This window comes from Schistocerca americana, chromosome 5, assembly GCF_021461395.2.
Source record: "Schistocerca americana isolate TAMUIC-IGC-003095 chromosome 5, iqSchAmer2.1, whole genome shotgun sequence".
In the NCBI taxonomy this organism is placed as follows: Eukaryota; Metazoa; Arthropoda; class Insecta; order Orthoptera; family Acrididae; genus Schistocerca; species Schistocerca americana.
This window is the reverse complement of record NC_060123.1, coordinates 440,979,529-440,993,347: the sequence shown is the minus strand read 5'-3', so window position 1 is coordinate 440,993,347 and position 13,819 is coordinate 440,979,529. Positions and strand designations below refer to the sequence as shown.

Sequence of the window (13,819 nt, the reverse complement as noted above, 5' to 3'; positions counted from 1 at the left end):
AAATAATTTGTATGTAACAAGAACATGAGTGGACCCAATATCAATCTTTATGGCACACCTGTAATGATTATTCGTTTTCGTGTACACCCTTTGGTTTCTCAATGTGAAACACTATTATTTTAAGTAGATAGAACAGAGTGTACGTGCCCCTGGAAGTTTTTCATTCAGGAGAAAACTGGGAACTTTTTAGAATTCTGGGAATTTTTCATTATTTTAGTCTTCAGTTTTTTTTAAATTTTGACTGATAAGAACTGATAAACAGCAAAATGTGTGAAAAGCACTGAAGACTATGAAATATTTCATAACAATAAACTGCTGCCGATGACCATGACATCACAACTGTTTACATTAAGTTCGTTTGAGCCGTTGCCAATAGGGTCACACGGATGCCCGGTTGAGTTCGGTATGGGCAGTGCCTTTCCCCACTAACGGCTGCTGGAAGGATGTTGCCTGTATCAGCAGTAGTAACAAGTAGCCAAATGCTACCGGGAAAAATTTTTCTGGCGGGTGAAAGCTGTCACATTCGCCCATGCTCAGAGCAGTCTGGTTTGTAGTGGGGAGTTTCCACGTGAGTCGTGTTTACTTTTAGTGATTTTGCTCTTTTCTCCTCGTTTACAGTTATCACGTCAAATGAAAACAAAATGGATATTTGTGGCTAGAGCCGTCAAGTGAATTAAAGTACATTCACATAATTACAGAAGGCTAAAATATGTTATTAGTTTGTTTTCCTATTCATTAATTGCCTTGCAAAATGATGAAGCTATTTTTGTGGGTTTGCTAAAGAAATGCGACGTTTATTAATCTTTTCTGCAGAGGGTAGTCAATTTATTAGAAACGAAATGTTTCATTCCACACTATTGGCTAGTTTCAACTGTCCCATGAATTTCAAGTGCACATTTTTCATCTTCTGGCACGTGTTTCATTATGCCATACTGAAGAACCCAAAATGAGATAATACAATACTGATACCCCAAAAAGATTTGCATCCCGAAAAGCGCCTACTTCATTGTGAATCTGAACGTACGAACGTGCACTTTAAACTGAATTATGCATTTTAGTATGGTTTAAAAAATTCCGATGCCCCAGTGACCTCTGATGTTCAATTCACACACACACACACACACACACACACACACACACACTTACAACGTCATCGTAGCTGCTCAAACTAGCCAATTCAACATTTCGCGGGAAAATATTGTGAATGACATGTTGAAAGGCGTTACTTTCAAAGTAAATTTACTTACATGCAAGATGAATTATGCTACTTCTGAGAATGTGCAATGAATTTCTTAAATTACAGAACTTTTGACTCTCACTTAAAACTTAACACATTGAAGACCAGTCACTTTAAAGAATTTCGAGCCCAGAAGACCAGACATTGCCATTATTTAAAATTTTAGTGGCACAGTTGTGTGATGTATCTTAAAGTGTAACACATACAAAGAGACCAATATTGTAGTTGAGAGCTTAGCTTTCTTGTAGCTACACTACATTAATTTAAACCATTAACTTTTCCTATTTGTGTGTTCACGCTACTTAACAGTGATATTGCTAAATGCTATTGGCTGACCACATCACTGTCCTATGCTCTGAATATCTGCTGTCATTGGCTGGCGAGATCACATGACGAGCTATGATTGGCTTACAAAAACGCATTTCAATCTCGATTTCAATGCTTCCGAAATTAACGTGGTGGGTTTCGTGGAATTCGAATCTGTACTTTCGTAATACGAATATGAAATATGCAGCGTAAATGTTGCTGCACATCATAGATCTTTCCAAGACTATTTTTGTTGTCTGAAGTGCCGGGAAGTTCCACACTGGTGTATAAAACCTTTACCATTCAAAGGATTTATATTTTTACAGCTCTGAGGGAAAGTATACTGTCACCTACCAAGGAAAAAGTGTATTTTTCACCTTGGAAGAAGTGTATTTTCACGTGGGAAAAGGTCTTTTTTAACCAGGAAATCCGGGAACTTTTTTTTCTTGTTCGCGTGTACACACTGTAGAATCGTTTTTCATCAGGATCTCTGAAGTCATGATATCTGACATTCTCTTGGAGGATGGTATGAACAACACAGAGACATACTTCTAACACTATCTGATTGGTCTTCGACCCCCCCCCCCCCCCCCAAATAACTGCTTTGAATCATGGTGATGTAAGACATTTTGATTGTCAGTAGTTAGCAGCAGGTTGGTGTACCAATCTCCTCACTTATATCCATAACATCTTCTGAGCATCTCATAAAGCGAGGGCATGTGACACTATTCAGTGTACCATCCACTAGATGAGGACATAAAGCTCGGTCGATCACGATGGTGCTACTTCAGAGGAGTAAGCTACGTGCTAACATCAGGTTTTGGGTTCTCACTTTGCTTATAATCAACACCACCAGCAACTCTTTTAGCCACACATTTACAGTTGACACATCTTCCAGAATGGTACGAACATTTCACCAGGCTGTCAGACAGACAGAATCTGTGTTCCCAAACTAAGAGCTCATTCTGCAGAGTTATGGTCATCTAACTGGTGACCTTAGCTGATTAATATAGTCTGTCAGACATTACACTGCAGAGGACAATTCTTTTTTTTTTTTCTTTTTCTCACTTTTTTTTTTTCAAGCAATTTGCATGCTTTTGATGTTAATAGTTTGTACAAACTGAATAATATGTAATGATACATATAACAATAATGATAATAATAAAGATATCAATCAAATCACGTAGATATGCCCACAAACATACAAGTTAAAGTTTTAGATCTTCTTTTGCACAGTCAAAAATATCCCTCTATAGCAAAAGAAAGCCTTTTAAAGCAAGTTTTGTAGAACATTCCTGAAGGTTTTAAATGGGATAGTGTGTTCTTCTGGGGGCAGTGCATTGAACAGTTTTACTCAAACGTACGTTTAGCTATTGTGAGTCTTATTCAGTGTTGTAATGCTTTGGTCAATCTTTTCTTTGTGACAATGGACTGATTGTTTTAATTTGTAGCTCTCTTGATTTTATTGTGTGTAGTCTGGGCAACTACAGTAAATATAAATAATGATGATGGGTCTGTCATAATGGCCAGCAGCCTACAGGTATATTGATTTTCAAAACACTCGCTACACATCTGATAGTCTTTTTCTGCCACATAAAAACTCTTTTTGCCCCAGTGGAGCTGGCCCAACGCAGTATGCATATGTTTTCACTCACACATGCTCTTATGTAACAGGTATATAACTCTCGGTAATTTAGTACATAAAGAACCTGTATGGAGATTCCAAGTTAATTTGTACATCTACGAGTTTAATTGACATACAATTTGCTGTTGGTTTTGCATAAACAAAAATTACATTTTCAGTTTTATTTTGGCTTACAGTTGATTACTGTTTTTAAAACAAATACTCAAAATGCTTCGGTCAGCTCTGCTTTATTCCTTTAGGTCCCCTATGTCATTTCATTTGCAGTGAAAGTTGTATCATCAGCATACAGAACTGATTTCCATGGCATGATATTATACATCACAAACATCATATGTCCCAGCACAGAACCATGAGGCACACCTTTTGAAACATCTAGGAACCTCGAGCACATATCATTACATCTACATCTACATCTACATGATTACTCTGCAATTCACATTTAAGTGCTTGGCAGAGGGTTCATCGAACCACAATCATACTATCTCCCTACCATTCCACTCCCGAACAGCGTGCGGGAAAAACGAACACCTAAACCTTTCTATTCAAGCTCTGATTTCTCTTATTTTATTTTGATGATCATTCTTACCTATGTAGGTTGGGCTCAACAAAATATTTTCGCATTCTGAAGAGAAAGTTGGTGACTGAAATTTCGTAAATAGATCTCGCTGCGACGAAAAACGTCTTTGCTTTAATGACTTCCATCCCAACTCGCGTATCATATCTGCCACACTCTTTCCCCTATTACGTAATAATACAAAATGAGCTGCCCTTTTTTGCACCCTTTCGATGTCCTCCGTCAATCCCACCTGGTAAGGATCCCATACCGCGCAGCAATATTCTAACAGAGGACGAACGAGTGTAGTGTAAGCTGTCTCTTTAGTCGACTTGTTGCATCTTCTAAGTGTCCTGCCAATGAAACACAACCTTTGGCTCGCCTTCCCCACAATATTATCTATGTGGTCTTTCCAACTGAAGTTGTTCGTAATTTTTACACTCAGGTACTTAGTTGAATTGACAGCCTTGAGAATTGTACTATTTATCGAGTAATCAAATTCCAACGGATTTCTTTCGGAACTCATGTCGATCACCTCAGACTTTTCGTTATTTAGCGTCAACTGCCACCTGCCACACCATAAAGCAATCTTTTCTAAATCGCTTTGCAACTGATATTGGTCTTCGGATGACCTTACTAGACGGTAAATTACAGCATCATCTGTGAACAACCTAAGAGAACTGCTCAGATTGTCACCCAGGTCATTTATATAGATCAGGAACAGCAGAAGTCCCAGGATGCTTCCCTGGGGAACACCTAATATCACTTCAGTTTTACTCGATGATTTGCCGTCTATTACTACGAACTGCGACCTTCCTGACAGGAAACCACGAATCCAGTCGCACAACTGAGACGATACCCCATAGGCCCGCAGCTTGATTAGAAGTCGCTTTTGAGGAGTGTACCTTCTGTGTCCAACTGTCAAGATACATTTCGGTAAGAGTGAGTGTTGGATCTCGATTGCCATAGCACCTATGTTTATCCATTAGAATCCAATGACTCAACGAGTCAAATGCATTGCTCAGTAGGGCATCAACAGATGACTTTGCTTCAAAGGCAGTGAGTACTGTTGAAACATTTTCAACAGCTTTCAGTGTAGATGAATTTTCGCAGAATCCTTGTACTGAGTTTTCCCTTGCAGGTGACATGTCTGTAAATTTGTTGATACATGCAATGTTACACTATTTTTGAAAGTATTGGTACAAGAGAAATGGGATAGTATTTATCAACACATGACTTGTCTCCTGACTGCTATCTTTAAGCAGGCTGGAAAAGAGCAACTCACAAAAATCTAATTTACTGGTCTTCAATGTGTTTGCAGTATGATGTTCGCCATCTTGTTAACAACAAAATTTGACAGACCACACAAGTCTTCTGATTCTGAGTTGCTGAATTTTGTTATAGCTACTGCAGTGTCAGTGACAACAACTTGTGCCTGCCTGAATGTAGATGTTTCAGGTTTGTTGCACGGCTTGAATAACTTTGTTGCTTCTAGATGTTTATTAATGCCTGATTTATAGACATCACGTTTTAAGCTGGGTGTTGTTTGTAAAAGGAATTAATAAAGAAATTATTCATTCCATCATGTGTGATATTAGTAGCAGTATCAAAAGTGCTTCTGTTAGTATTTCCCAGTTCCAACTTGATAACCCTCCAAGTCAGTGGTGGATACATATGGGGAGTGCACGCCCCTGTTTGCAGGGCCACCCGCGCCGCCCCTGCCAGTCAGCCCGCATGCTATTTGTTAGTTTCTTTCATCAGTTGACTCACGAGTTATCGAGTGGTTGTACTTTCCTATGTAGCATGCACGTTCACGTCATCGAATTTTATACATTTCTGTCTGGCACATAGATGGCTAATACACACCTACGAGAAAAGTCGTAGACATTCTAGTGATCTCGATATGTTATTCTGTCTGGCATTTGTTTGAGAAAAGTTGTGAATATTCTATTGTTTTCTTGTGCAGAGAACTTTCAATATGTAGCGTTATAAATACGGACTATTCGCTGAATAGGAAGCTAGTTTATATTCATAAGCAGAAATATTAAGACTGAATAAGAAAAGTCCAAGTGCAAGTGTGAAGATTAGTCAAGAGTGAGTGTGAGCAGTTGATTAAGAAGTATTAAGTATCAAATGATTTGATTACTTGTTATTACAGTAAAGGTAAAGGCAGCTTTAGATACATTTAGTGCCCCCTCCTTGAGGTTTTTCTGTACCTGCCACTGGTCCAAGCAGCCTTACATTTGTTTTGTGAATGCTGAATATAGTTATCATGTGCCATTCATTTCTGTTTTATAATTTCTGATATGTACCTCTTCTTTAGATGAAGGTACTGAAGTCAGTCTTCTTCACTGTATTTTGATCTGTTACAGAGATTGACAATCTGTGTTCTTAATTTTTTGAGGTGAGGTGTGAACCATCAAAATAAAGTTGTATATTACTTTTGCTTGTTTTCCGTTGTCCAGGTATCAAAAAGTATAGCTAAGAGAATGGTGGAACAAAAAGTATTTATTTTACTCTATCAGGTTCTTAGATGCTAGATTGACAAAGCTGCCAAGCTTCATCAATATTTGTGAAAAGAGACGGGAAGCTGAACTATTCTATCACACACAACTGTAATTTGGAAGTAGTGATATGCATATCATAAACAATTCTAAAGTATATGCATCATACACATTGCTCTGTGGGATTTTTTTGTCATCAGTTTTAACCATGTCCCTTCATGATCTGATAGATTTGCAGTATTAAAAATCCCTTTGTCACACACATTCCTTTCTATATTTATTATAACATTATCCAGGCATAACTGGCTTGTTACTTGCACATAACATATTGTGAGACCCGAGGATGTTGTAACCCTGATGTCAATATTAATAACCCCAAAGAGTAAAATTTAATTTTGATTGTATTTTCGCAAGTGGGAGATTTTTCTATCTAATACCTCTGTACACACATCAGTGTTGCTGTCAGAGGTACAGTACATAGGCACTACAATTAGTTTGGGACCAGGTAATAATATAGCACCTGCCTCAAATACACTCTCAGTGCAGAAATTACTAATGTCAAGATTAGGGCATTTTGCTGAAAGAGCATTACTGAGATATATGTGTAGTTCATTCTCATTTAGCCACTGTTCATTACTACATAGAACAGAATTTTTGCTTTCTCCTAGTTGAACATTAAGATCTGATGTTGACATGCTAAAGTACCCCGAAGTTTACAAGATAGAGGGAAGGAGATTGTCCTGTTTGAACGCAGTTCACTTTGAACTTTGTGAACACTGTCAGTCTCCACATTTAACCTAAAAGAGATTATTGGTGAGATTGTTGATCCCAACCTAACATTACTTTCTGAGTATTTAGTATGTGAAGCTTGTTTACTATTATCTAAAGCACTTGCTTGGTTACTAGAATACACTCAGTTCATTTAAATGTGAATCGTGGCAAGTATGAAATCTGCATACAGTTAATTTACATTTGCCATGCTAACCTTTTTTAAATGTTTACGTATATTTTCGAACTGTTGGTTTACAGAGGACTACCATGGCAGATCATAGCTGTGTGGAATATTGAAAACCAGGACATTGGTGTGTGTCAGCATACCCTAACATTGCTTCAAATCTTGAGTGGCTACGGAGATTTCATTCTTATAATCATCATGTGAGTCTCCAAAAAGTACAATGAAATCATTGGAAGACAACTTACCTGTTTCTGACAGTTCTGTAAGTTTATTAATTCCTGCAAGTGACACACCATGCTTAATAAATGCTGCTGCGGGCACATTAACATGTTGCAAGTATGTGGCAAGAAATGCTGCGATCATGGCTGTCCCCAAGGATGGTTACTTAGTTCTGTAGTTTTGGCTTATGGTTGGACTGAGATTGGGGAACAGAATTATGATGTGTTATATGCCATAAGCTAAATAAAATGGGGAACAGAAGTAGTGTCCTGTTGTAATTACATATCTTCATTACCAAGCCATGTGGGAACATAATTGAGAGTGGCATCAATGAACATTTCAGCAAACCTTAAGGTCAGCACATTTTGGTTGACCACATTCACATTTGATTTCTTATTTGTCTGTTTTTTGGAATGGGTTGAACTGGGCAACACCCACTAAATGATTACTGTAGAAAACTATTTCCTTAACAGTATGACTAGAATGGAAAGCTATTTCTGTAAGAGTAACAAATGTTTATGATATCTACCTAATTTCGCAGAGGAAAATTTACACACATATTACTCCCTTCATTTTTTGCCACTCAGCTGTCTTTATTATTTTCCCATTTAAATGCTATCAATTGCAATATCACAAACATTCATCTACAGGCACAAGGACAAAGAAGATGGTGTATTCAGGAACATATATGATATGATGGCGAACACAAGGAAACTGCTAATTATCGATGTATTAAAAAGTACAGCAAAGAGGATGATATAATAAAAAGTATTTATTTTACTCTATCAGATTCTTAGATGTTTAGCTACAAGAATATCTAGTTAAGTATCCGAGGAAATAAATGAAGGTGCAGATGGAAACCACAGTCTCCTGGAGACTACTCACCATCTAGCAGGATGAGAAAATTGTTCATAAAAGCCATTACTATGAAAATGATTGCCTTTTAATGCAGATATGTTTGTCTTCAGGAGAGCATGCATAGTAGAAAAAATTTAAATCACCTGGATACAGTGTACAATATTTTGAGCATGGTTATAAAGATCAGGCAGCCCAAAGTGGCATCTCCTTAGACTTAAATAGCATACTAGTCCAAAAACAAAATATCAATTGGGGAAGGGGGGGGGGGACTTCTGCTAGTTAAGGAAAGTACTTAATTCACATTGTGTATATTGTGCCAGGATAATATATACAATCATCAAAGAAATTGGCGTCATGTACAGTGATACAATACTTTTCTTTACATAGCTAAAATGACAGTTACTGGTTATGTTGCTATCTGACCACTTTTTGTAAACAATAACAATGGAAATTAGTGACAGCAACTTTTAAATTTTGAATGCACTATTATCATTTTGCAGATATAGATTAAAAATAAGCCACTTGCAACACTCAGTTTTTTTCCCATAATTTCACACTTATTTCTGAAATAAAAAAGTTCTTACATGTATTTACATTTTTGTACAAATGATTAACTTTTTTGGTGAATTGAGAAATTCACCAGCTAAACAGTTTATGTCAACCGAGGTGGTGCTCATCTTGTGGCACAGATGATTCAAGTTTCACAGACTGCTGACCTTGTGTCACGAACACAGACTTCACTCCAAGGTTTGAGCTAGCCTGAAATTAAACAATCAACTGTATTAGTAATAAGAAGTCTGCAACAAAATAAAAATTAGAGAAAATGTGATTTTTTCAATGAATGTGAAAATGTCAACTTAGTTTTTTAATACATAAAAGTACTTCACAACTGTAAACAGAAAAAAGTAAAATCAATCTGACAGAATTGTTATGCCCTGGTTAAATAAATGCTACCTTGCTATAGATTTGACATTGACAAATTAAGCTCACACACATGTGAACAAATTGCAGGAACAGCAAAATCTTGAGACGAAGTTATTTTGACTGTTCAATGGAGTACATACTGTGGTGAATATCTGTTACAGATGAAAGAGAGTATTCCTGGCCAAGAGAAGTCTACTTAGGGGACTTCAACCTAGATCCTTGTTTTCACAGGCAGAGATAACAATTGTGCTGTACATCTTGTGCATGACTCAAAGTGACAACTTGATTTTTCTTCTGACTGGTTTGTTGCAGCCTGCAATAACCTCTTCAACTCATAGTAGTAGCCTACTTGCACACTATGCCCAATTATTTGGTGGATGTGTTCCAATCTCTGTCTTCTCCTGCAGTGTGTTCCTCTACAGCTGCATCTAGTACAATGACAGTTATTCCCTAATGTTTTAACACACATCCTCTCATTCTGCCCCTTCACCTTGTCAGTGTTTCCCATATGTTTTGTAGCACCACATCTCAAACACTTAGTTTCTCTTCACTTCTGGTTTTCCCAATGTCCATGATTCACTACCATATAATGCTGTGTTCATACATTCCCAGAAACTTCTTCCTCAAATTGAGGCCCATATTTGATAAAAGTAGACTTCTCTTGGTGAGGAATACTCTCTTTCACTGTGCTAGCCTGCTTTTAGTGTCACCCTTGCTGCACCTGTCATTGTTTATTTTGTTTGCAAAGTAGCAGAATTTCTTAGCTTCATCTACTCTGTGATCACCAATTCTGATGTTAAGTTTCTTGTTATTCTCATTAGTGCTACTTCTCATTACACTTCTTACTTTTGTTTACTCTCAGTCCATACTCTGTACTCATTAGACTGTTCATTCAACTCAACAGATCCTGTAATACTTCACTTTCACTGAGGATAGCAATGTGATCAGCGAATCCTACCACTGTTATCCTTTCACCATGAATTTTAATCTCACTCTTGAATCTTTCTTTTATTTCTGTCATTGCTTCTTCAATGCACAGACTGAACAATATGTGCAAAAGGCTGCATCCCTGTTTCACACCCCTTTTTAATGTTAGCACTTCTTTCCTGATCATCCAGTGTTACTTCCCTGATCTTCCGCCGTTATTGTCCATCCCTGGTTCTTGTATGAAGGTTGACTGAAAAGTAATGCCTCCACCTTCGTAACTCTTCAACAGTTGGCAGCATTGGTATGCGACAGGTACTGGCTCGTTCTGTAGCATCATCTCTACAGCTCCAGTTGGCAGGAAGCCTTAGAATTGAACTGTTGTGTTGCTACAGTGTAAAGTATGGAACACTGCGCAGTCAGTTGGTCAATGCGATATAAGCAACATTCAGTCACTGGATTCTTGACAGCAGAAGGTGTCGCCCCACAGAAGATTCATCAGAGAATGAAAGCAGTTTATGGTGATTGTGTTGATGTGAGTACTGTGTGTCGTTGGGTGAGTAAGTCTGAAGATGTTGATGCGAGAATATCTGACCTGCATGGCAAACAAAGAGTTGGACATCCTGTGTCAGCAAGCACCGAGTTTCACAAGAAAAAAATGTTGACGGATTGATACAGGATGATCGTCGTATCACTCAGAGAGAAACTGCAAGCACAATCAGCATTTCACAAGAAGGTGTGGGTCACATTATTGCTTTGCTTGGCTATTGGAAGATCTGTGGATGTTAGGTACCCCGGATGCTGACTCCTAAATGAAAGCACACAGACTTGAAATTTGCCAGAAACTCCTCTTGAGTTATGAGAAAGGAGGTGACGTCTTTCTCCATTCAATTGTGACAGTAGACGAAACGTGGGTACACCATTACGATCTGGAGAGGAAGAGTCAGTCTATGGAATATCGACACAAAGACTCGCCCCAAAAAAAGAAATTCAAGATGCAGCCCTCAGCAGGAAAAATCATAGCTACAGTGTTCTGGGATGTAGACGGTGTTATCCATGTTGGTTTCCTTGATCGTGGAACAACAATAAATTCAGAGTGTTACATCACAATGTTGCAAACTCTGAAATGACAACTAACAAAGGTTCGAAAGGAAAAGGGAAATGTTTTCCTGTAGCATGACAATGCCAAACCACACACTTCACGTGCAAACCCAGCAAAACTTCAGAGACTAAATCTCACCACCGTACGGAATCCTCCATACAGTCCAGATTTAACACCGTCTGGCTTCCATCTGTTCCCGATAATGAAAGACAATTTGCGGGGACATCATTATGCTTCTGATGAAGACAGTGAGAGAACTGTGAGACTGTGGTTGTGGAAACAGAGTGTCGACTTCTTCCATGATAGCTTCAGAAAACTTGTTCATCGTTGGCAGAAATGTATCCAATTGGCTGCTGATTATGTGGAAAAGTGAATATTGTTAATTAAAGATCACTTTGTAAGGATTATTTCTGCGTATGATTTATTAAAATATTCCCATCCAAACCCAATTAATGAAGGTGGAGGCATTACTTTTCATTCAACCTTCAACCTTCATATATGTTGTATATTACATGTCTTTTCCTTTAGCTTACCCCTATTTTTCTCAGAATTTCAAACATGTTGCATCATTTTACATGTCAAATGCTTTTTCCAGTTCAACAAATCCTATGAACATGTCTCGATTTTTCTTCAGTCTTGCTTCCACTACTAAGTGTGTGTGAGGACTGCCTCTCCGGTGTCCTTACCTTTCCTAGAGTGAAACTGATTGTCATCTAACACTTCTATTTTTCTGTATAGTATTCTTGTGAGAAGCTTGGATGCATGAGCTGTTAAGTTGATTGTGTATTTCTCACACTTATCTGCAATTGCTATCTTCAAAATTGTATGGATTATATTTTTCCAGTAGTTTGATGGTACACTACCAGTCTCTCAGATTCTACACAAAAAGTTAAATAGCTGTTTGGTTGCCACTTCTCCCGATGATTTTAGAAATTCTAATAGAATGTTATACATCACTTCTGTCGAATATGACCCCACAGAGTCCTTTTAAATTCTGACTCTAATACTGGATCCCCTATGTCTTCCATATCAACTCCAATTTCTTCTTCTATCATGCCATCATACAAGACCTCCCACCCACAGAGACCTTCAGTGTACTCTCATTCCACCTATCCTCTCTTCAGCATTTAACAGTGGAATTCCAAATGCACTCTTAATGTTATCACCCTACCTGTTAATTTCATCGAAAGTTGTTTTGGCTTTTCTATATGATGAGTCAGTCCTCCTGACCATCATTTTTTTTCGATTTCTCCACACCTGCCCTGCACTTTCCATTTATTTCATTTCTAAGGTGATATATGAGGGTAATCCCAAAGGTAAGGTCTCCTATTTTTTATAAGTACATAGACCTGTTTATTTCTACAATGGTTTACATCAGTTTATAGCTTGAACATTTAGCTATTTTCCGACATAATCACCATTTCTGTCGCATTTTTGTAGATGCTGTGGCAGTTTTTGTATGCCCATGTCATACCAGCTAGCCACTATGCTGTTCAGAAAGTTATGAACCTCTACTTTCACCTCGTCATCGGAGCTGAATCACTTTCTGGTCAAATGTTCTTTTAACCTAGGGAACAGGTGATAGTCCCTGAGCGCCAAGTCAGGACTATAGGGTAGGTGGGTGATTATGTTCCACTGAAACTGTTGCAGGAGAGCAACAGTTTGCCGAGCGATGTGTGGGCAAGTGTTGTCATGGAGAATGTGTACACCCATGCTCAACATTCCTCTTCTCTGGTTCTGAATTGCCCATTTGAGTTTTTTCGGAGTCTCACAGTACCTGTCACCGTTAATTGTGGTCCCAGCGAATCAGCTCCATTGACGAGGTGAAAGAAGAGGTTCATAACTTTCTGAACAGCATGACGGCGAGCTGGTATGACATGGGCATATAAAACTGCCACAGTGTCTACAAAAATTGATCGACAGAAATGGTGATTATGTCGAAAAATAGCTATAAGTTCAAGCTGTAAACTGATGTAAACCATTGCAGAAATGGACAGGTCTATGTACTTATAATAAAAATAGGAGACCTTACTTTTGGGATTACCCTCGTATATTGCTGTAATCCTGTTGTTCCATGAACATTTTTCTACTTCCTTCTTTCATTGATCAGTTGAAGAATATACAAAGATATTAATGGTTAGTTTGTAGTTCTGATTCAGTTCATGGTGTCTCTACAAACCAGTGGCCGTACACCACAATGGCAATGTATATTTCATTTGCCAAAAGGCTAGTGCCTTCTGAGGAGCAAAAGAGATTCTTCTAACCAGCTATTAACGCAAAGGTAAAACAATACCTGGTAAAAACATCTGCCTGACATTTTCAGGTGAGCTGTCATAGTCTGACAGTAGCTACTCATATTGCAAAATATATTAATGCCCTGTATGTAATTCATGCTTAGGTCATGTTTGTAACTGAAGAGATTGATGGGATCACCATGGGACTTAGTGTGTGTAACCCCATGGAGACAACAAATTAATGGTGTTTTTGCACCATTTCAACTCTATTCATAAGAACATCAAAGTTATCACAGAAACAGGAAAGTTGTTTCTATCACTCTTGGATGTTCTATGTCATTAAGTTCATTGTAAGCCC

At 38.0% G+C, this 13,819-nt stretch overlaps 1 protein-coding gene across 1 annotated transcript in view; it reads right to left on the bottom strand.

Moving 5' to 3' along the window:
• Positions 1 to 8,173: 8,173 nt before the first annotated feature.
• The window catches only part of LOC124616069 (transcription initiation factor TFIID subunit 6), a 125,783-nt gene continuing 120,137 nt past the window's right edge, over positions 8,174 to 13,819 (bottom strand). Inside the window, exon 12 of the mRNA XM_047144306.1 lies at positions 8,174 to 9,036. Within this exon, the coding sequence (XP_047000262.1) occupies positions 8,935 to 9,036 (102 nt within the window). The 3' untranslated portion in view covers positions 8,174 to 8,934. The remainder of the gene's footprint in view (positions 9,037 to 13,819) is intronic.